The sequence below is a fragment of the Pantherophis guttatus genome, chromosome 1 (assembly GCF_059756535.1).
Source record: "Pantherophis guttatus breed Tessera chromosome 1, ASM5975653v1, whole genome shotgun sequence".
Classification (NCBI taxonomy): Eukaryota; Metazoa; Chordata; class Lepidosauria; order Squamata; family Colubridae; genus Pantherophis; species Pantherophis guttatus.
The window spans coordinates 106,766,845-106,787,940 of record NC_142063.1 but is presented as its reverse complement, the minus strand read 5'-3'; the positions used below and the strand labels follow the sequence as shown (position 1 = coordinate 106,787,940).

The 21,096-nt window shown below is 37.3% G+C and overlaps 1 protein-coding gene across 1 annotated transcript in view; it reads right to left on the bottom strand.

Moving 5' to 3' along the window:
* MUC6 (mucin 6, oligomeric mucus/gel-forming) overlaps positions 1 to 21,096 on the bottom strand; it is an 83,640-nt gene that overhangs the window by 29,077 nt on the left and 33,467 nt on the right. Inside the window, exons 13-30 of the mRNA XM_087883298.1 lie at positions 20,228 to 20,332; positions 19,581 to 19,653; positions 19,190 to 19,327; positions 18,252 to 18,413; positions 16,490 to 16,581; positions 14,315 to 14,447; positions 13,170 to 13,419; positions 12,931 to 12,983; positions 12,734 to 12,843; positions 10,854 to 11,005; positions 10,451 to 10,592; positions 8,045 to 8,155; positions 7,053 to 7,238; positions 5,429 to 5,668; positions 4,999 to 5,155; positions 3,840 to 3,977; positions 2,926 to 2,988; positions 1,498 to 1,530 (exon numbers count right to left, since the gene is read on the bottom strand). Of these exons, the coding sequence (XP_087739424.1) occupies positions 1,498 to 1,530; positions 2,926 to 2,988; positions 3,840 to 3,977; positions 4,999 to 5,155; positions 5,429 to 5,668; positions 7,053 to 7,238; positions 8,045 to 8,155; positions 10,451 to 10,592; positions 10,854 to 11,005; positions 12,734 to 12,843; positions 12,931 to 12,983; positions 13,170 to 13,419; positions 14,315 to 14,447; positions 16,490 to 16,581; positions 18,252 to 18,413; positions 19,190 to 19,327; positions 19,581 to 19,653; positions 20,228 to 20,332 (2,338 nt within the window). The remainder of the gene's footprint in view (positions 1 to 1,497; positions 1,531 to 2,925; positions 2,989 to 3,839; positions 3,978 to 4,998; positions 5,156 to 5,428; positions 5,669 to 7,052; positions 7,239 to 8,044; positions 8,156 to 10,450; positions 10,593 to 10,853; positions 11,006 to 12,733; positions 12,844 to 12,930; positions 12,984 to 13,169; positions 13,420 to 14,314; positions 14,448 to 16,489; positions 16,582 to 18,251; positions 18,414 to 19,189; positions 19,328 to 19,580; positions 19,654 to 20,227; positions 20,333 to 21,096) is intronic.

The following is a 21,096-nucleotide window of genomic DNA, read 5'->3' as shown; positions in this document are numbered from 1 at the left end:
CCAAAGATGCTTTTTCAAAACACAACTGGATTTTCTTGTTTTTTTCCTTGAAAATGTTTCACTTCAAGGCTACATGGGGGCTTATCTATGCCCTTAGGATCACCTAAATCAGAATGCAAATGGGTGTGGAACCTGAAAGGACTGTGTTGTAAACAGAAGATAGGTGGTGTCATTGTTCTCCCCCTCCATTGAGATGTTGTTGTTGTTAGTTGCAAAGTCATGTCCGACCCATCGTGACCCCATGGATAATGTTCCTCCAGGCCTCCTATCTTCTGGAGTCATTTAAGCTCACACCTACTGCTTCAGTGACTCCATCCAGCCACCTCGTTCTCTGTCATCCCCTTCTTCTTTTGCCCTCAATCTTTCCCAGCATTAGGCTCTTCTCCAGTCAGTCCTTCCTTCTCATTAGGTGGCCAAAGTATTTCAGTTTCATCTTCAGGATCTGGTCTTCTAAAGAGCAGTCAGAGTCAGGGCCGGATTTTCCTATAGGCTAACTAGGCTTCAGCCTAGGGCCTCAAGATCAAGAGGAGCCTACATTCAAATTGTTAGCAAAATTAAAATTACACTTTCACTATAGGTGAAAGGGCCTCATAAGTGGAATAGCCTAGGGCCTCTTTTCATCTAAATCCGGCCCTGGTCAGAGTTGATCTCCTCTAGGACTGACTGGTTTGATCACCTTGCAGTCCAAGGGACTCACAGGAGTCTTCTCCAGCACCATAGTTCAAAGGCCTCAATTCTTTGTCTCTCAGCCTTTCTTATGGTCCAATTTTCACAGCCATACATTGCAACTCAGAAAACCATAGCCTTGACTATACGCACTTTTGTTGGCAGGGTGATGTCTCTGCTTTTTAGTATGCTGTCTAGATTTGCCATAGCTTTCCTCCCCAGGGGCAAGCATCTTTTAATTTCTTGGCTGCAGTCCCCATCTGCGGCTTTGCTTTGCTGGCTGAGGAACTCTGGAAGTTGAAGTCCACAAGTCTTAAAGTTGCCAAAGTTGGAGGTCCCTATGTAGATGGTCTTTTTGAACCCTCTTTCAAACCAGTGGTCCTCTTTGTACAAAATGTGGACTTTGCTGGTTCAAAAAAGCAATCTTTGTCTTTCAAATGGTACAGATCCTACCAGCAGTTATAAGGAAAAAGTTCTCAATTTCCTATAACTACTGAACGACAATGCCATTGGCAAGCCACAATACTATCCCCAAGTGGCCTCAATGACTCTGTTAAAGACCAGATAACTGCAAGGAATACAAATCCTTCCATTCTCCTCTATTCAGTCAGAACTGAAGAAGCTTCTTGGATGAGAAGTGAAACATCTTCAAGGAGAAAACAAAGTCTAGTTGCTTTTTGGGATGTCCCTAATGCATGTTTCAGTCATTTTGCCTAGGTTACGGGTCCCACATATTTCTTTCAAAATCATAGGAAAATCATAGGAATATAGAAATAGAAAAAATGCAATAACATACACTTAAAATACAGATATTTTAAATTTTGTATTTACCTGTTACAGTTGGAGTGGGGATAGGTGGCTGTTCTGTGAAAAGAAAGCATACGTGAAATATAAACTATAAAATGTTTTATATTGTGAAAAGGATCCAGAGATCTTGGGGCACTAATTTGTTTCATTTTGATGTCCTATCAACATATAGTTTTTACTGGCAAGGAATCACATGACTACATAATGTACAGTAAATGCACATATCTTGTGAATACAGGTAGTCCTCACTTTAACAATCACTCACAGACCTTTTGAAGTTATGTTGACACTAAATGTATGGTATTTATAAACGGTCCTCGTACTTACAAGTTGCTTGCATGTAATCTTTGCAGTTCCATGATTGCATTTTGGAGGCTGAGTAACCAATCCACACTTCCAACTATCACAGTATCTTTTGGACATGTGATAGCAATTTGCAATCTTTCCTGCTGGCTTCCAAGAAGCAAAGTCAATGGGGAAACTGCCAGGAAGTTGTAGGTCACAGTGATGTAAAGTCCTCACTTAATGATAGCAGCCAAAAGTGCCAGAAATCCAGTCATAAAGCAGTATGGTCACATGATGTCACACCAGAAGTGGGTTTCAGCAGGTTCTGACCAGTTCTGGAGAACTGGTAGCGGAAATTTTGAGTAGTTCGAGAACCGGTAGTAAAAATTCTGGCTGGCCCCGCCCCCATCTATTCTCTGCCTCCCAAGTCCCAGCTGATCGGGAGGAAATGGGGATTTTGCAGTAACCTTCCCCTGGAGTGGGGAGGGAATGGAGATTTTACAGTATCCTTCCCCTGCCACATCTACCAAGCCATGCCCACCAAGCCATGCCACGCCCACCAAGTCACACCCACAGAACCGGTAGTAAAAAAATTTGAAACCCACCACTGTGTCACATTCATTAAATGGACCACTTAACAATGGAGTTTCAGGTCCCAATTGCCATTGTTAAATGAGGACTACCTGTACCATGATGATCTGGGCTTGTGTAACTGATTTTGCCACGTGAATTTAGGGTGCATTCATCTGACCAACTATTAAGAATGAAGTAACTGTAATCTGTTGACACAATTCTGATGGCAAGCTATTGTTGAATAAAATAACTGCCAGTGGTATACTTTCCATACTGTGTCCATTTCCATTGTGAAGCTACATTCTAAGATGTATATAATTGCAGAAATGCTCAGCATTAACAATCCCATTCAAGAAAAATCTATTTTTTAAAAATTAAAAATGATTTTCCAGCCACCATAATATACACAGTATATTTCCTAAATTATCACATATCCTAATAAGCAGATAGACCAACAAAACTCAGTGTTTAAGAGTTGATTACAAAATATTCCTTACACTATGCTCATAATAATGAAACCAGTAAAGCTGGATAGACTTGAAGAACATTTCTGAATATAGAGTTTGGTATATAAAACTGCACCTCTTTTCTTACCACATGGTACGCAGGCTTTCTGTTTTGAATTGTAGTACTCTTCATGTGAACAGTTGTAACAGCCTGAAAGAAAGGGTAAAATACATCTTGAACATTATGCATCCTTTTAACTAAACACTGCTTTTGAAATAAGAATTAAGAGATTACTAACATGTGTAAATGAGCCTTGGACAATTAACTATCGCATATTTCCAAATTTCAGCACCTGGGCCCATTTCTTTCCACACAACATTCTGAAAAATATTGACCAACTTTTTTTAAAAAAAAATTGTATCTTTGTTAATTTCTGCTAGCTTTCTTTAGTTTGTTGCATCAGACCCTAGCCTAGACCATTTGACTGTTGCAAGATTAAAGATTCCCTTTAAATATTGCAGTTATATAATGTTTTAACTATTAATTAATCTTCTAATATTGATGATAGGATATCAAAAGTGAAGCTGAATAGTTATGTTTCCACAGTCTGGAATAGATAGGGATCATCAGTGTATGATTGGAATCTATTTCAGTAGATTTTTGAGGACAAATTATTTGAAGAAGCCAGCATTCTCTGCAACACTCTACTAATTGGCTAGTCCTTGTATCTGTTAATTAATTACACATTATAATTCTTAATATTAACAACTTCAGATCTCTTTTTTTATTTAAGCCTCATAAACCTCAACTACAGTTATTCAATGAATTCAGTGTTGAAAACTGAGACAAGCTAAGCATAGTCATGAAATCAGTGCAGTAAGATGAATTTAAGGAAATTGCTCTAAATATTTGGACAAGTGTCTGGAGTTATATCTGGTGGCAAATATCAAGAAAAAGTAGTGAGAAAGAGTTGTCATGGGGCCATCATTTATGGGATACAGTTGCTACACCCTTGGCTAATACAGTTTGTACTCTGAAAAAGGCAAACCATCTCACTTTACCTTCAACATTGACTTCTGTTACTGGTAACATATTTTGACATTTACAGGGGCGATAATGCCAAGTGCAATTTACTTCATTGACATATCTATAATCCATGCCAATCCTCTTATGGGTGTTGAAGTAGTCACAGTATACAGCTAAAAGTAAGTAAAGAAAATTATTGTTCAGTAGATCACAGAAATCACTTATCCACAAGCTCACCTAGACAGATAATAAATTATAACAGTGATGCCAATGTTCTGTGATGAGAAAATCAAGTTGACCATCAAGTTGTCAAGTTGATTTCTGATACATAGAGATCTGTACAGAATTAAATTTAAAAGAAATGAACCACCAGTGGATTTTATGACTCATTCCAAAAGTCAAGGAAATCTCTAAAGCATCTGAGAGCAGGACAAGAAGCAATGGGTGGAAACAATTAGTTTCCAAGGAGAGAAGCAACCTAGAACTAAGGAGAAATTCCCTGACAGCTAGAACAATTAATCAGTGGAACAACTTGCCTCCAGAAGATGTGAATGCTCCAACACTGGAAGTTTTTAAGAAGAGATTGGACAACCATGTGTTTGAAACAGTATAGGGTTTCCTGCCTAAGCAGGGGGTTGAACTAGAAGACCTCCAAGGTCTCTATTCTATTCTATTCTATTCTATTCTATTCTATTCTATTCTATTCTATTCTATTCTATTCTATTCTATTCTATTCTATTCCATTCCATTCCATTCCATTCCATTCCATTCCATTCCATTTTCTATTCTTTGCAAATGGCTCAATAATCTAAGATGTTTTAATGTATACTCTTAGCATTGTCAGAATGCTCCTTGGAGCTAAAGCATATCCTGTATCCTGGTTAGTTTTCTTTGCCTGAAATTGCAGACAGAAGATAATTAATGGCTTTTTGCAGCTTTGTAAAGACTGATACAAAAAACAAATAGTCTGTGCTGGAAGTTGTCTATCATGACTGACCTTATTAGGAAGCCCCAGTTAGCCTGTGAGCTGGATAGCCTGCGTTCTAGTTACACCAAACATTTCTTTATTTTAATAACTTCCCTTCTCAGTTCAGACATACTATACGACAATCTGAAAAGGGAGCAAAGTCTTTGAAGTTGCTCTCCAGGAAACTTAGAATTTCAATTTTCTTTTTTCAAGAAGAAGAAACTTACGGCAGAAGTCAGGAGTTCTCCAGTCAACGCAGACACCAGCGTCTAAGCAAGCTTTTGCGTAGACTGCAATGGTATCGCACATGCATTCACAATCTCCTCCACTGTCACATCCACATGAGTCCCGGACACAAGATTCATAGTAAGACATCCGGTACACCTGTAGCGGGGAACAAAACGTTAGTTTGAAAATGGTTGTTTTAGAAAAGCTAATCCTTGTGTTCAGCAAAGGCCAGTCAGTGATAATAGTAAGAAAAATTGGATGCTAATGAGATTAATATTGTATAGAGGCACAGGATATATTAAAGGCATTAATATAATATAATATAATATAATATAATATAATATAATATAATATAATATAATATAATATAATATAATATAATATAATATAATATAATATAATATAATATAAAGGCATTCAGGCATTTACCTTATTGTGACAGGGGGCAAATACTGGACTGTTGATAATAGAGCATTGTTTCTCTGCCCACGCTTTGCGATAGGGGTTCTTGGTACAGGGATCAGCTGCAAAGGACACATCTCCACAGAGAGGATTTTCTTTCCAGGAATTCACAAACACAAATTCGTTGGATGCTAGGTATTTACTCCGTGTTTCAAAATCATCTTTTACATTGCCATTGTAATTACCACATAAGCCACAAAGATGATTCTAGTTTAAAATAAAATTTAAAAAAATAAATCATTTGTGGAAAACGCATTGACCCATAAAATACGTATCTTTTCGTACATACAAAAGAGACACTGGTAATTTTAGGTTGTGCAGATAATTGCTAGCACAGCAGCAGCAGAGGAGACAAGAGAAATCGGCCAGCCTCCCATTTAGTCATCCATTTATTTGTTGAAAATTACAATCCCCTGTTGCTTCCTTTCTTTAGAGAAAAAAAATACAGGAAGCTGTGTCTTTCTCCTCTTACAAATAGGAGCAACTGAGGGTAGTTCTGAACAGAGAAAACATGCCTATGTGTTTGATGGGCCTTTAAAAATATAATCCTAGAAAATGAATGCTGGATAGCTCTTGCAAACTGCACTATGCTGTGGACTTGTTGAGTGCAAGCCAAGCCATAGAATAGAATAACAGAGTTGCAAGGGACCTTGGAGGTCTTCTAGTCCAACCTGTGCTCAAGCAGGAAACCCTACACCACTTCAGACAAATGGTTATCCAACATCTTCTTAAAAACTTCCAGTGTTGGAGCATTCACAACTTCTGGAGGCAAGTTGTTCCACTGTTTAATTGTTCTGTCAGGAAATTTCTCCTTAGTCCTAAGTTGCTTCTCTCCTTGATGAGTTTCCACCCATTGCTTCTTGTCCTACCCTCAGGTGCTTTGGAGAATAGTTTGACTCCCTCTTCTTTGTGGCAGCCCCTGAGATATCGGAACACTGCTATCATGTCTCCCCTAGTCCTTCTTTTCATTAAACTAGACATACCCAGTTCCTCCAACTGTTCTTCATATGTTTTAGCTTCCAGTAATAGCATTGTTCATAACACGATGCCAAACGCTATGATTTGAAAATCACTAGATAAATCCGCACACACACAATGCTAGGCTAAAGCAAAAACCAAAGGAAAATAAAAGCTTTGGCATGGTGTGTGAACTCAGCAAATGTGCCTGCCTGATTTCTGCTTTCATCTTATGATATCTAGGAGAACATATCATGATGTTGAAATTAGTTATTCAACTTTATACGTATGTCACAGAAATCCATTTTCTGAGAGTTGAAAAAGAATACAAAACTTCAGGCATTGATTAACTATGTCATAGAAGGGCATTCAACTCTTATTGTTAATAACAATATTAATGCTTAATTTTATTGATTAAATTGTTCACCACCAGAGCTGCTCTGGGGGAGATGGGTGGTTAAGGTGTGAAAAACAAACAAACAAACAGTTGCTTTTTATGGTTAAATTGATGAGAATGTGTACCTCAGATGCTGAAATGATAAGGTATGGTTTTAATGCCTGAAGTTGAAATACATGTGCTACTTCCCTTGGAAAATAAGCTTGACAAACATATCAGGAATCTACTTCCAATTACCTTTGTTTCTCTGAAAAGCTTGATGAATAGATTCATGTGCCTGTTCCAGATCAAGGTCATATTGTATTTGCCAGGGATTGCGATCTGAATAATCAAGTGGAGTGTATTTTCTTCTATGAAGAAATGTACCAGAGGATTGCTACCATAAACAGTAAATGTTTTATCTCCCATGACAATTGTCAGATTCTGTCAAGAAAATATATGAAAGTGAAAAAATAGTATCAGATCTATTTCTATTTCCATTTAAACCCTTCCCAACACGCCCAGCCTAAGAGAGAATATGTTGTAACAAACCAAGACGGATATGATTGGGCATGAGGAGAGAGATCACAGCTCAGTTGCAGAGTGTAGAAAAATCAGACTAAATCTCAGGGACTTTCAATAAAAAAAGGAATTAAATAGGAGAATGTCTATGGAGATTTTCAGTCATCCAGGTCATGGTTATCCCAAAGGTGTTTTTTTTTCAAAAGACAACTGGACTTCCTTTTTTTTCCTTGAAGATGTTTCACTTCTCATCTGAGAAGCTTCTTCAATTATAACAATGGAAGGATTTATATCTTATTTATAAGATAAAAGCACCTTTGAGACAATTAAATAGGAGGTAGAAAGAAAAGGTTGCTGCCATAGAGTAGACTTTATTAGGCTAGACGGATCTGACTTGTTATAAGCAGCTCTTTCTACATTTCCCATATATCACACTGGGACAGATCTGATTTGTCAAGGAAAAAAAGGTCACCATGCACACTACCTAAGATTTGAAAAAATACTTCTCATCACAACTACCCCCCGGGTATGATTGTAGTGCAAGTCACTGGGAGTTGTGGACCATTTTTTAAAAGTAGAGTACAGTGTCATTTAAAATGCACCACTGATTAGTATTTTATCAGCTTCCTTCCTAACAAATAGTACTCTCTTTTCTCAAGTCTCTGTCCATTCCCTCAGCATGGCAACACTCTTTCTCATGCATAATAGTAACTATAGCATGTTCTTACCCCAAGATAGACCTTGATTGCTCTGGAACACGTGACCCCCGTATTTCCACAGACAACATTTTCAGTCACTATTTTAAAAGTATGTGGGGATTTAGCCATGTCACAGCCATCCTAGGAGGGAATGCACAGCCAGATAATAATTAGTTTATTCAGGATAGCAAAAATACATGCAATGAATTAAGGTACAAATACAGCCTCTCAGGCTTTTGGAATCCTAGACACAAGCAGACTGAAGGATATTTGATCTAACAATGATATTGATCGAGCTTTGCACTAGGGAGGTAAGGTTCAATTTAGGTAACCAGATCTCCTAGTATATGGTTCTGCCTATAGGACTGTCAGTGGATGCTCCTGTTTTTGAAGGCATTCTCTGTTTGAAGAGTTGATTCACTCAATTCCAGCTTCAGGATGATTAATTATGAGGAATAATGAACACTGAAGTTATCTTATGATAAAGCCCACCTGGGCAAAATGTTTTCTGTTACAGTACATTCCACTTCTATTTAAACAAGAGTAAAAGGATATCTATCAGTTATCATTGTAAGCAGATCTCAGTCCTCATTCATTCTCCTTTTTAGGTAAAGTTATTTCCAGTTTTTCTTTAGTGATGTCAAAGATCATCTCCTTAATGCTTAACATAATTTTAGTCTCATTTGTTTTCCTATATGTAAAGTGCATAAAAAGTAGCAAGATCTGAGTGTGGACTAGTGGAAAGGGAATTAAAATAGAAAGGAGATATTAGCAGATATTCTTTGAATTCGTTAGAGTTCCTGTCTGTACCATTTTTAAATGTAGGAATGATATTTAACAATAAAAATGCAATGCATTATGTGCAGAGAAAGCCATACAAAAACATTAGATGATGAAGGTGTTGCTTCTATAGGCTAGCTTTTCTGTGAAAATGCATCTATTTTGATATTACTTTTTTTTTTTTGGTCAGGAAAAGCTCTTGTTGCCAACTCCAGAAGTGTAAATCAGGGAACTAATAATATAAAGTTCAGGTACATAACACTTTTTCAGTGTGAAGGTCTGCACTAAAAACAAATGGTCAAGATTAGGACAAAGGTTGGTTTAGGAACAAAAACCAAATGTGATTTAATTAAATTATACTTTATTTTGAATAAATTAAATATAACTAGATCAGTCGTGGGATTCAGCCAGTTCGCACCACTTCGGGAGAACCGCTTGTTAACTTTCTGAGCAGTTTGCTGAACTGGTTGTTGGAAGAAATCATTAGGGCAGAGAACTGGTTGTTAAATTATTTGAATCCCATCACTAAACTAGATCCCTCACCACATACTTAATAATTTTTCCTGTCAATCATGTTACAATTCTGTGGCGATTCTTGGCAGTCATGTTTCAATTCTGTGGCATATCCAAAAAGTCACATTAGCCCTGAAATCACAGGTCAGGCTATGGCATTCTGTCATAAAGCTTCCCTCTAATCCAGGGCTGTCAAACTCCTGGCCCGTGGGCCGGATGCGTCACACACTGGCCACCCCACACCCATTTTAGCGAAGGGGGAAAAAAGGCCCGATATATCATGTGATGCTGCCGTGATGACATGAGTTTGACACCCCTGCTCCAATCCTAATTTAAAAGAGAGAGCATAAATATTTCAGAGTGTCTTTTTTCCTCAGTTCTGGTAGTCCTACCAGTACTGGTAGTACTGGTAGATTTTTAATTTTTAATATTTTTTAGTATTTTATATATTTAAATTTTAAAAATTGGTTTTAAATTGATTGGGGTTTTAATTTGTCTGGGCCAAAACTATTTAATTTGATTTTAATTCCACTTTTAAATTTTGTATGTATGTATTTTATTGTTTGGCTATGCACCGCCCTGAGTCCTTCAGGAGTAGGGCGGTATAGAAATCAAATCAAATCAAATCAAATCAAATCAATAAATAAATAGTCCTAGGCTTATGAATGCAATGGGGACCAAAATTTCTGTTGTTAAGTGACTCATGATTTTCTGACTTTTTTTTGCCATGATTGTTAAGTGAATTGCTGCAGTTAAATGATCGTGTAGTTAAGTGAACCCGACTTCCTCCTTTGACTTTACTTGTCAGAAGATGGCTGGGATGGTCACAAATCTGCGATCACATGACTCTGGGAGGCTGCAACTGTCATAAATGTATGCCATTGCCAAGCACCTGAATTTTGACCATGTGATCATGGAGCTGCTGCAATGGTTTTAAGTGCAAGGATTGGTTGCAAGTCATTTTTTTTTTCAGTGCTGTTGGAACTTTGAATGGTCACTAAATGAATGGTTGTAATTCAAGGACTACCTGGGCTTACTCTAAACTACAGGGCTTGAATTATTTTATTAGTTTTAGCATACCTAATTGCCATGTTTTAAGGACATTATCCACAGGTGTGCAAGATACAATAAAAGAGATAATACCATAGCTAATATGTATTCACAGTTGCCATCAAATGCAAAGTGCTGTCCATCAAAGGAGGTGATATGACCTTCCCCGTAGAGACTACATGTTGAAGAGCACATGGAATTCTGAATGCACTTCCATTTTCCTCTTGTGCAGGTACTGATAAGACATAAAGTACTTGTTAGAAAGATTTGAAATGGATAAAAAGTTTGCATGCTGCTTTGTAAAAACAATTCCCTTGGTGTTTTCATATGACACTAATTTTATTTTCTAAGTTCACATATTCGATTAGCGATGCTTCACTAGCTGGAGTGTAATGAACTGTATAGAAACAGAGATGTGACATTTCCTAGGCATATGAATTATTAATTGAATTGAAATTTGGCCAAGGATGCAAATGATTAGGATGAGAAATCTTACCATGTATTACACCCAGTGTTAATTTCTTCTCCTTTTTCATATGAAATGCCACCATATTCACAAGGACACTCCTCAGGTGACACACATGTACCATCTAGCTTTTCATACAATCCAGGTGCACAAACACATCCAGATTCACATTTGGTAGGAATCTGGAAAAGATCAGGCATATAGATACTGTCATGTACTAACAACAGCATATGGAAAACTAAGGGTACCTAAAGCACAGATGCACCTAGCTTTACTGAACTACTGAGCATTTTTAAAAAATATATGAAGTACATTCAACTTCTCCATGATTGTTTTACACTGTTAAATGACAACAATAAATAGCATTATTATAAACGTGGTGAGTTGGTGTAGTCTCAGAAAACACAATAACAAGACTGATACTAGATTTTATGAAATTAAACAATAATCAGTTTTCCAAATGCTGCTTCAAGATTTTTATAAGGATGTGTTCATATTCTTGCAGGCTTTCCCAGTAGAAACTTAATTTTAAAGCTGTGAATCAACTTAACAGTCCTCATAAACTTTGTCAAAAGCAAAAATTGCTTGATACCATGGTGTCATTGTAACAATTGATTATCAGTGAAAATAAATGATATTCTTTATATATTACCCCAGCTGCAAAAGAGACGGTGATTTATGACAACTATCCATGTGTCAGGGAGAATATACAGTACATGATGGTATACAGCAGATGAACATATGATTCCACTTCTCCTCATCTTTCCCATAAAAAAAATATAGGTCCAGATGTGCTTTTTTAACAATTCCTTGACAATAGCTCTTTCATGTAGTTGGACCATTGGGCCACATTCTTGTACGAATTCCACATCATTGTGTTAACCTATAAAGAGCATCTGCTTCCATATGCTTTAGTCTGTTTGTTACTTATTGTTTATCTTATTTCTTAGATTTCCATTCTGCCTTGTGCAAGAGCTCAAGGCAATGTAGAAAGTGCTTCTTCTTCCCATTTTCCCTTTCCACTATCCAGTGAGGAAGATAGACCCAAAAGGGAATGACTGGCCCAAAGTCACCTAGTGAACTTCTGTGGCTGAGGGTGGACTTGAAACTGAGTCTCCCTGGGCTAGTCTAACATTTTAAACTTGATATCAGATGGTGGCTTTGGAACTAGGAAGATGAATAGCCACCCAAACTTGTCTAAAATGAAAGCACATACCGGTATTGAGACTGGAGGAATGAGATTTACGGTACGATCATGCTTACTTGTGCAACCCACTGAATTTAGTGGACCTTGCTCCCAGCAAAAGAGATCTAGAATTGCAACCTCCAAATTCATGAAATATATAAACAGGCTGTAGTGGCTATCATGCTGTAGGTTTATTCTTTTTCTGCTGCAGTGTAAAGCTGATAGGATGGGAAATGGGCAGAGCATTTCTCATTTTCTTTGCTTGCAAGCACAGAGTTATAATCTTCTGAGATGAAACAGCTCTCATCACCCACAGCCCCTTTGATATTAACCCATTGCAGGAAGGTTTTTGTCTCTTTAATTTGATGCAACATCAGAATCATATCACCCATAAGGAACTAACTGAACTGTGGACTCAACTTCAGTCCCAATGCAGTGATGACTAGAACTGATAATCCTGCTCTCTCCCTTGATCATTTAGATACTTGGGAAATATTGCTGCTATTTTGTATTTATGATCATTTTCTTTTGCATGAGGCTATCAATATTCCAAGAACATGCATTTCATTTCATGGGCCAAGCTTTAGTCTGGCTTGTAAAGAGGTAACATTTCAGAAGGATATTTCATCATAGAATTAGTGCAACTAGTCTTTCTATCATACAGCTACAGCAATCTCTCACATGCTTTTGATAGCCCTTAAGTATTACAAATGTATTGACTCACACAGTCCGTTCCAGTGGCCAGCATTTGACATGTTGGTGCACAAGCAGCCCCATATTTACTTCCTGAGGAGGCTGAACATAAAATGTACTTTTTGGGGGGGCTGCAGATTTCTGCAAAGGGAAATAAGACAAGCATAATGTCATATTTCTGTCATGTAGGGGAAAAGGATACACTAGGAAAGAAAATGAGATCCATACCTAAGAGATTTGTTGGTTTGCCGATACAAGTCAGATTTCCATTAATGCAGTAGCTAAAAAAGAAAGGGTATATTAAAATGCTCTTACAGATATTTAGATTCAAGAATTTTTACACAAAGTCTGAGCCTGAATCATTTAGGAAAAGCTATAATTTTCCTTTTGAACCAGCTTAGTGTTCAACAACCATGTTTCAACTGATGTGGAAAAATGTTAACAGAAAGATGTCAATAAAGGCTTACCATGTAGCTCCATCGATGACGGTGTATTGATCTGCTAGAATGATCTTTCTGCCTTTCAGGTAGCAAGGACACTGAGCTTTCTGGACACACTCATTTTTGTGGTTCAGGTAGGTTCCTTTTGGGCAATTGCAGCCATCAATAGGCACATCAGTGGGGTGACATTCAGTTTCTCTGCTGGAGAGGGATAAGCATGTCCGGTCGCAAGCTTCTGCATTGTAGCTGAATGTCTGATTTCCAGTACAAGATACAGCTGCAGACACAAACAGCATAATTAGCTTTGGATGGTCAGAAACTTTCAATGACTCTGTTTCTCTTTACACAAGAAATCAGTTGTTATGTATTTGGAAATTCAGTGACACAACATCTCCCCTTTACATCATGCTCAGGTTGTTATTTAATGACAGCTTACTAAATAAGCTCCAGTTTTCTGGGTGTGTACTACCGGTGAAACGAGTTACATAATGTGTTAGCACACTATGTGTACAAGCTCATTCACAGTGTGAACCTAACTAGACTTCTGCTGGAAAAGGAGTTGGAGTATCTCAGAGAACCGTTGAATCCTGACGGTAGTTTTCTCAAATACCTGCTCAATGTGGACATGATAATATAAGAACGACAAATATGAGTCTTCATTATATGAGAAGAATTGCAAGATCCACTACTACTTAGGTTATCAAGACTAGATCAACTACAGGTAGCCCTCAACTTACAAGAGTTCGTTTAATGACCATTTGAAGTTACAATGGCACTGGAAAAAGTGACCTATGACCATTTTTCACACTTATGACCATTGCAACATTCCTATAATCACATGATTTACATTTGGATGCTTGATAACTGGTTCATATTTATGATGGTTGCAGTGTCTTGGGGATGTGTGTCATACGCTCATCTTTTGTGATTTTCTGACAAGTAACAACTATGCTACTAATTTAACAACTGCAGTGATTCATTTAACAAATGTGGCACGAAAAGTTGTAAAATGGGCCATAACTCTTTTAACAAATTTTTCATTTAACAACATAAATTCTGGGCTCAATTGTGGTCATAAGTCAAGGATTACCTGTATATTTAGTACTCTATATAAAAACTATTTAATGAAGTGGGGAATTCTTGTAGTTTAAACTAATCTGGAGACTACTTACTGCAGTTGTCGACTGTACTGCGCCAGTTCCAAAGAAATATTCCCTTTAAAGCACATTCACGGGCATAGGAACCAAGAGCAGAACAAATATATGGAAAGGTCTCTTCATAGTTACAAGCTTGATATTGACATCTCTGAAAACAAGTTGAACTTAGTCAGTAACACATCAGAAATCTTGAATGCTGGAGCACTAGAACTAGTTCAGATACATGTGTATATCACTGAAACATGCTAATATAATTTGTTTTGTTATTGAATAATGAAACTGTTTTAGAGCAGCTCTATGTCCTTACACAAGTCCTCATTTCGCAGAGGAATACAGGCATAGTACTCTGTATTCAAAAATAAAGACGGTATTCGTTATGAAAATGAAACTGTGTCTATGGGTTCGGATGGCACACTAAATGAAAGATTAGTTGAAGTACTGCAAAATATTGATTTCCTTATAATTTAGAAGGTTCATTTTAGCATTTTGGGTAATGTGAAGTGGCTATTTTTTTTTTCACAATCATATTCTGAAAATACATAAATATTCAGAAGTTTAAAATGTTATTTTCTGCCAAATTTCTCTGACAGTTTCCCAAAGGGTTAAACTAATTTTAAACACCCAGCAATGTATGTCCACAGTTAAAAAAAATAAAACTGATAAAAGCAATAAAATATATTTGGAGAGTCTATTTGTGGAATAATTTATCAGGAGAATAAGGGAAATTTGTAGTCTGAGCTACAAAGAATGAAGAATTGAAGAGCCTGGTATAGCAATATTCGGTGAGAACTCTTGACAAAATGCCGAAGATAAGATAAATTGACCACTTTCAACTATATTTTTATTGGAATTTTACTGCTACAAGTCATATAAGCATAACAAATGTCGAGCAGTTTCAGATAGGAATTGTATATCAGTTCACATTATCTACCTTTAGTATAAACTCATCATCCTGTAGTGCAAATTGAAGTAAGAAAAAATGCATTGTTTCCTGAAATGCTCTAGCAAATTTGGCAATTCTCTAGCCTGGACTACAAATTTGTCTTATTATCCTGATTCCACATATCATAATATGACATTCCAGACTACAAAGAAGAAGTCTTTAATGCTTCAATCCCAAACCTATTTATCTGGGAACATGCTAGTAGCCAGTGGGATCTTCTTCTGACTAAACATACTTTTTTTAAGAGGGGGAAAAGAGAAAAGATGAGAAAAATATTATTTGGTTGAGTTGACAATCTTAAAAAAGCTAGCTTGGCCTTTAGAGAAAAAAAGGCCATTTATCACTAAAATAGTTTTGAATTTTACAGAAGCCATAAATCAGTTCAAAGATGCTTTATAGTGAGCGTCCAGTGGAATAGAGGGTTCTGTTCCATCTCTCGATGCTGTTATGGATTGGACTACCCAGTGTGGTTAATTTCTTCCTTTCCAAGGCCTGTCTCTGCCTAATATTTGGGACTCTGGGTAACATCAGAAGCCACAGAAAATTGTTTGTATTCTAGCATATAGGAGAAGAAGTAGGTCTGCATAGACCTGATGCAACTATATTTCTTCCCATTTATTTCCAGAGATGTCTTTGATGGAATCGGATAGCTTTTGTATGCTTCTCTTTAAAAGTGTTATTATTCCTGCTATTCCTCTGTTCTGCCATCTTGTCTAATTTATTTATATCCCACCTTTATTATAAATAACTCAAGGCAGCGAACATACATACATAATATTAACGAACATACATAATATTCCTTCCTCCTTCTTTTTTCCCCACAAAGCAGCCCTTTGGGTCTGAGAGAGTATGAATGGACCAAAGTTACCTAGCTGGCTTTCATGCCCATAATATGACTAAATGTCACGGTCTCTTGGTTTGTACCCAGGGCCTTGGTTCCTTAGATCAGGGGTCTCCAACCTTGGCAACTTTAAGACTTGTGGACTTCAGCTCCCAGAATTCTCAGCCAGAAAAGCAGGCTGAGGAATTCTGGGAGCTGAAGTCCACAAATCTTAAAGTTGCCAAGGTTGGAGACCCCTGCCTTAGATCACATAAGCTCTTAAAAATGTGTGTGGATCTGGTAAAGATTATTTAAAATAAATCTGGAAAAATATCAAATCCCAAATAACAGTTGCTACTGAACTCTGTCATGCATTTCATAATCTAACGTCCAGCAGTTTTTCTCCTCAGAACACAAAAATCCCTACCTTGACAAATGGATCAGGATTCACCACAGAATGACATTTCTGAAATAATGTATTCATTTTTAAAACAGAACAGTAGGTCTCTGCACATATTTCTAGGGGGAAAAAAAACAGGTATGAAACAAGTTCAATGATACCAGAGCTAATCTTAAAATGAAAATTTAATACAACTTTGGAAACCAGAGTCAAACTAGAATTGTAATTATTTCCCTGGGTGAATTTCTCACTACATATGCCAGTGAAAGTTATATTTTTATGTTTTTCTTAAAGATCCTAGAAGCCTAGTCAATTTTAATCTATTTTTAATTTTGAATATAAAGTATCCATTCCCTAGTTAATTTCCCCATTTATATAACATGAATATTTTTATTCAGTTATAAGCATGATGTACCCTTTTGTGTGGTTATTGCTGAAACTCAAAAGTTTATGCTTTTTAAGTAGAATGGCAATGTTTAAATAATATATTATAACTGCTGCCATATCACTCACTGTTCTAGTGGCTAACCATCTCCTAACACTTTAAAAAACAACGTATACTTCTCCCATAACAACTTATCACCCACAGACTGGAAATGAATTTAGCATGGTTGTATTTATATTGTATGATTGTGAGTTGGGAATTTACAGACAGCAGCTTTAGATAATAATTCCTTGGACTGTGCTAGCCAATACCTGAGCTCTGAGAATGCAATCCAGTTGGAGATCAAATCACCAAAACTATTCAATACTTAACATTGTTTTGTCACTGTTTAACAGTAACAGTAACAGAGTTGGAAGGGATCTTGGAGATCATCTAGTCTAACCCTCTGCTACTAGGGATTTGAACTGCCGAACTGCCGACCTTTCTGATCGACAAGCTCAGTGTCTTAGCCACTGAGCCACCTAGTCAGGTTATTAAGTAAGATATTATAAAAAGCTCTTCTTCAACCAAAATATTATTATTATATAATAATAGCAAAGGCTACAGCTATTATTGTAAAAAGAAATTTAATCTCCTCAAAAAAACTATGTATTATTCCTCACTTACAGTTAGTTCAATGTTATGTAAGGCAAGAGTAGGATAGCTGGATCTAGATCAGGGATGTCAAATTCTATTTCATTGATGGCTGCATCAGGGTTGTGTTTGACTTCAGAGGGCCGGGTGAGCATTGCTGGGGTGGGCGTGGCCAGCTGGACGTCACTCGTGTTGTGGGCACTTGTGGTGGTACGGGCGGGGCGGGGCTGGGGGGATCCTCCTGCAGCCCTCTGCAGCGAAAATGGGCTCCGTTTTTGGCTGCGATGGCCTCCTGCAGCCCTCTGCCAGTGAAAATTCACTGGCAGAGGCAACACAGGCCAGTACTTTGCTATTTCCAGGGTGGCCCTGCAGGCCAGATCTAAACACCCCGCTAGCCGGATCTGGCTTGCAGGCGTTTGATACCCCTGATCTAGATTCTTTTGAGTACAGCCATGAGAGAACCATAACCAAGAATCGTAGCTGCTTTTCATGAGGGAGAGATGATTTAGATCAGGAAACGATTCAGGAAGAAAAGTACACTGCTTCTCACACACAATTTTCCAAATCTTTTAAAAGGAGCCATGAGGTGAACCAGAATGAAACAAACAAATAAATAACCATCAGGTGGTGATACTCCTAGAAGTCTTATTCATAAGCATTTCTTCTCTTCCCCACAAGTGAAAACTTCTATTACCTTCCTTGTGCATATTTATCATAATTCACATCTTTTCCCCACTCCCATGCCCACAAAGGACCAAAGACTTTACATACTGTTCAGCTGACTCATAGAACAAGGATCTGTATCTCGCTCAATAGCAGGTGGACAGTTTCCAGATCTCCAAGAATCCACAAAAAGAGGAGCAGTTCCTTCAGTAATATCCATACTGGTCATAAAATCATCTGTGGTTTCTCCATTGTAGTTACCACATAACCCTGGTGAAATGAGAAGGTAACAATGATAAAAAAGGAAGGATTTTTTAAACTATATATCAGTAATGAAAAATATCTTATTGATTCCCATGACATGCATAAGTACTTTGTTACACACACACACACACACACACACACATTGCCTCCAGTGTTCATGACACTGGTTTTGTCATTACATAGGTTACAATTTAAATAGACTTATGCTTTTTTGTTTTCTGTGTAACAAAACATTTGTGTTTGTGTGTCTGTGTGTATGATTCTGTTTTGTCCTATTGAGCGTCTATGTGTGTCATCTCGCTCCCTCTCTCTCTCTCCCTCTCCCTCCCCCCTCCCTCTCCCTCCCTCCCTCCCTCTCTCTCTCTCTCTCTGAATTGGGCAGCTTAATTCATTCCTTAAATAAAAAAAAATAACAGTCTCAAAAGAAGGAGACAGTGAAGAGAATCAGAATAACTCCTGATTAACAACTATTCAACAAACCCCTCAAGTTTCCCCTCAAGTTTGGCACAGAAAATCCACCTGTACATTCACCTCAATATTGCGTGGCTTCCAGATTCAGTAAAGAAATCCCTGTATAAATGGCTTGTTTTACAAATTTGGATTTATTTGAAAGGGGATAATGGAGTTAACAATAATGATATCTATGTCCCAGTCCCAAAGGAAATTCTCAGTAGAAAGGTTCATCTATTTGCATTAGTAGAAAATAAAACTCTGGAAATTATTTGTTGACAAGGGCTTCCAGCTTTCAGACAGAGAAGTCACCAATCAAGAAAACTGTTTACCTCGGGTTGTGCCTCTGAAATGGCGTCCAACTTTAATGTAAGTTTGAAATACTGTATCAGTTTGAATTAATATCTCCAACCCATAAGGAGTGTGCATCTGGATGTGAGTTGAAGATTGTCTGAAGATGATGATGTCCCCTAAAATAAAATAGATCAGATAACCAAATTATATTGAGTGCAGTTTATCTATGTAAATCATGATTTAAACTGAACATAAACCTTTTTGCAAACTTTGCTTTTAGGCTTTGTTTATTTAAATATGCGTCCCACCTAGCTGGAATATAATACATCTTAATACAAATAACATAGAAAATATATACAGGTAATATGCACATTGTTGACAAAACCATCAAGTTATTGAATGCTTGTTCTATATTCTCCCTTCTCTTACCTGATGTGTAAGGTAACCACTTAAGTTCATTCTCATCATTGAACACTTCATTCTTGGAAATCACAATTTTCTCCTGTGCATAAAACAGAATCTGAATTAGAAGCCAGGCTTAGTTCTAAGACAAACAAAATATTGAACTTTCCTATGATTAGATTTAGACTATAAAATATATATAAATAAAATAGCCTTCTTTAAACCAAATCCATCAAGTTTCACATATTTTTAGTATTTGCACCTAAAACCTTTGCAATTTTGTGAAAGAATTACAACCTGATGTTTCAGAGAAAAATGCTAAAATCTTGTGAGATTGAGTGACCACATCAGGGACTCTGCAAACCAATTTTAAGAACTACTCAATTGTTATTTACATAATAAAGTCATTGTTAAACAAAACATAGCTTTGTATAATGTGCAGACCAGGTCAATGCTTCAAAGAATTTTTCATATCATTATTTTTGCTTCCAGGCACACATATTTCTCTCACCTTTCACTCTGTTCTGCACTCTGTGTATTTGTATCTGAAAACATTATCCACCACTAAGTAGATTGAATGTCAATGGGGCGGATAATGTTCCTATGTTATAATGGCTACATTTGATTGTATTCACATTCTCAGGTGAAATATTATCAGTGGGTTGGATACTTACTTTTTCTGAGATATAAATGATAGCTGCCAAGGATGACTCTGAATTGGAAAAGCCAGACTTTTCATATACAGCCATTAAAGTTCCATTGTGTGGTAACATGGAGCTCTAAAAGAGAAAGAAATGCAATGTTTGTAGAAGGAAAAAAAAAACACACCTCCTTTCACTTCTTCTCTATCACTACTCTACCAGCTTTATAGGTAAAGGTAAAGGTTCCACTTGCACATATGTGCTAGTCGTTCCCGACTCTAGGGGGCAATGCTCATCTCTGTTTCAAAGCCGAAGAGCCAGCGCTGTCTGAAGACGTCTCTGTGGTTATGTGGCCGGCATGACTAAATGCCAAAGGCACACAGAACGCTGTTACCTTCCCACCAAAGGTGGTCCCAATTTTTCTATTTGCATTTTTTACGTGCTTTCGAACTGCTAGGTTGGCAGAAGCTGGGACAAGTAACAGGAGCTCACCCCATTACATGGCACTAGGGATTCGAACTGCTGAACTGCCGACCTTTTGATCGACAAGCTCAGTGTCTTAGTCACTGAACCACCACATCCCTTCAGCTTTATAAGTTCCCACCAGCTTTATAAGTTGTGTTAAATGTTTGCATTTTATAAAATCATGCATCATTTTGCAGAAACAATCCATATATTCATGCTCAGGATGGAGCTACTATGCAGGGGATCCTGGCTCACTGGACCAATTATATTTATGAACACATTTGTTTCATTCACATTTTACTTTTTTACATCCAAATGGAGAAAGGGGTAGTTTAAACTAAGCCTTATTTTAGCTTCTCTTTTGGACCAGTCTTTTCTAACAAGAGGGTACATGTTCCACCAGACAATTATGAAGAAGAGAATGAAGATTGCAGGAA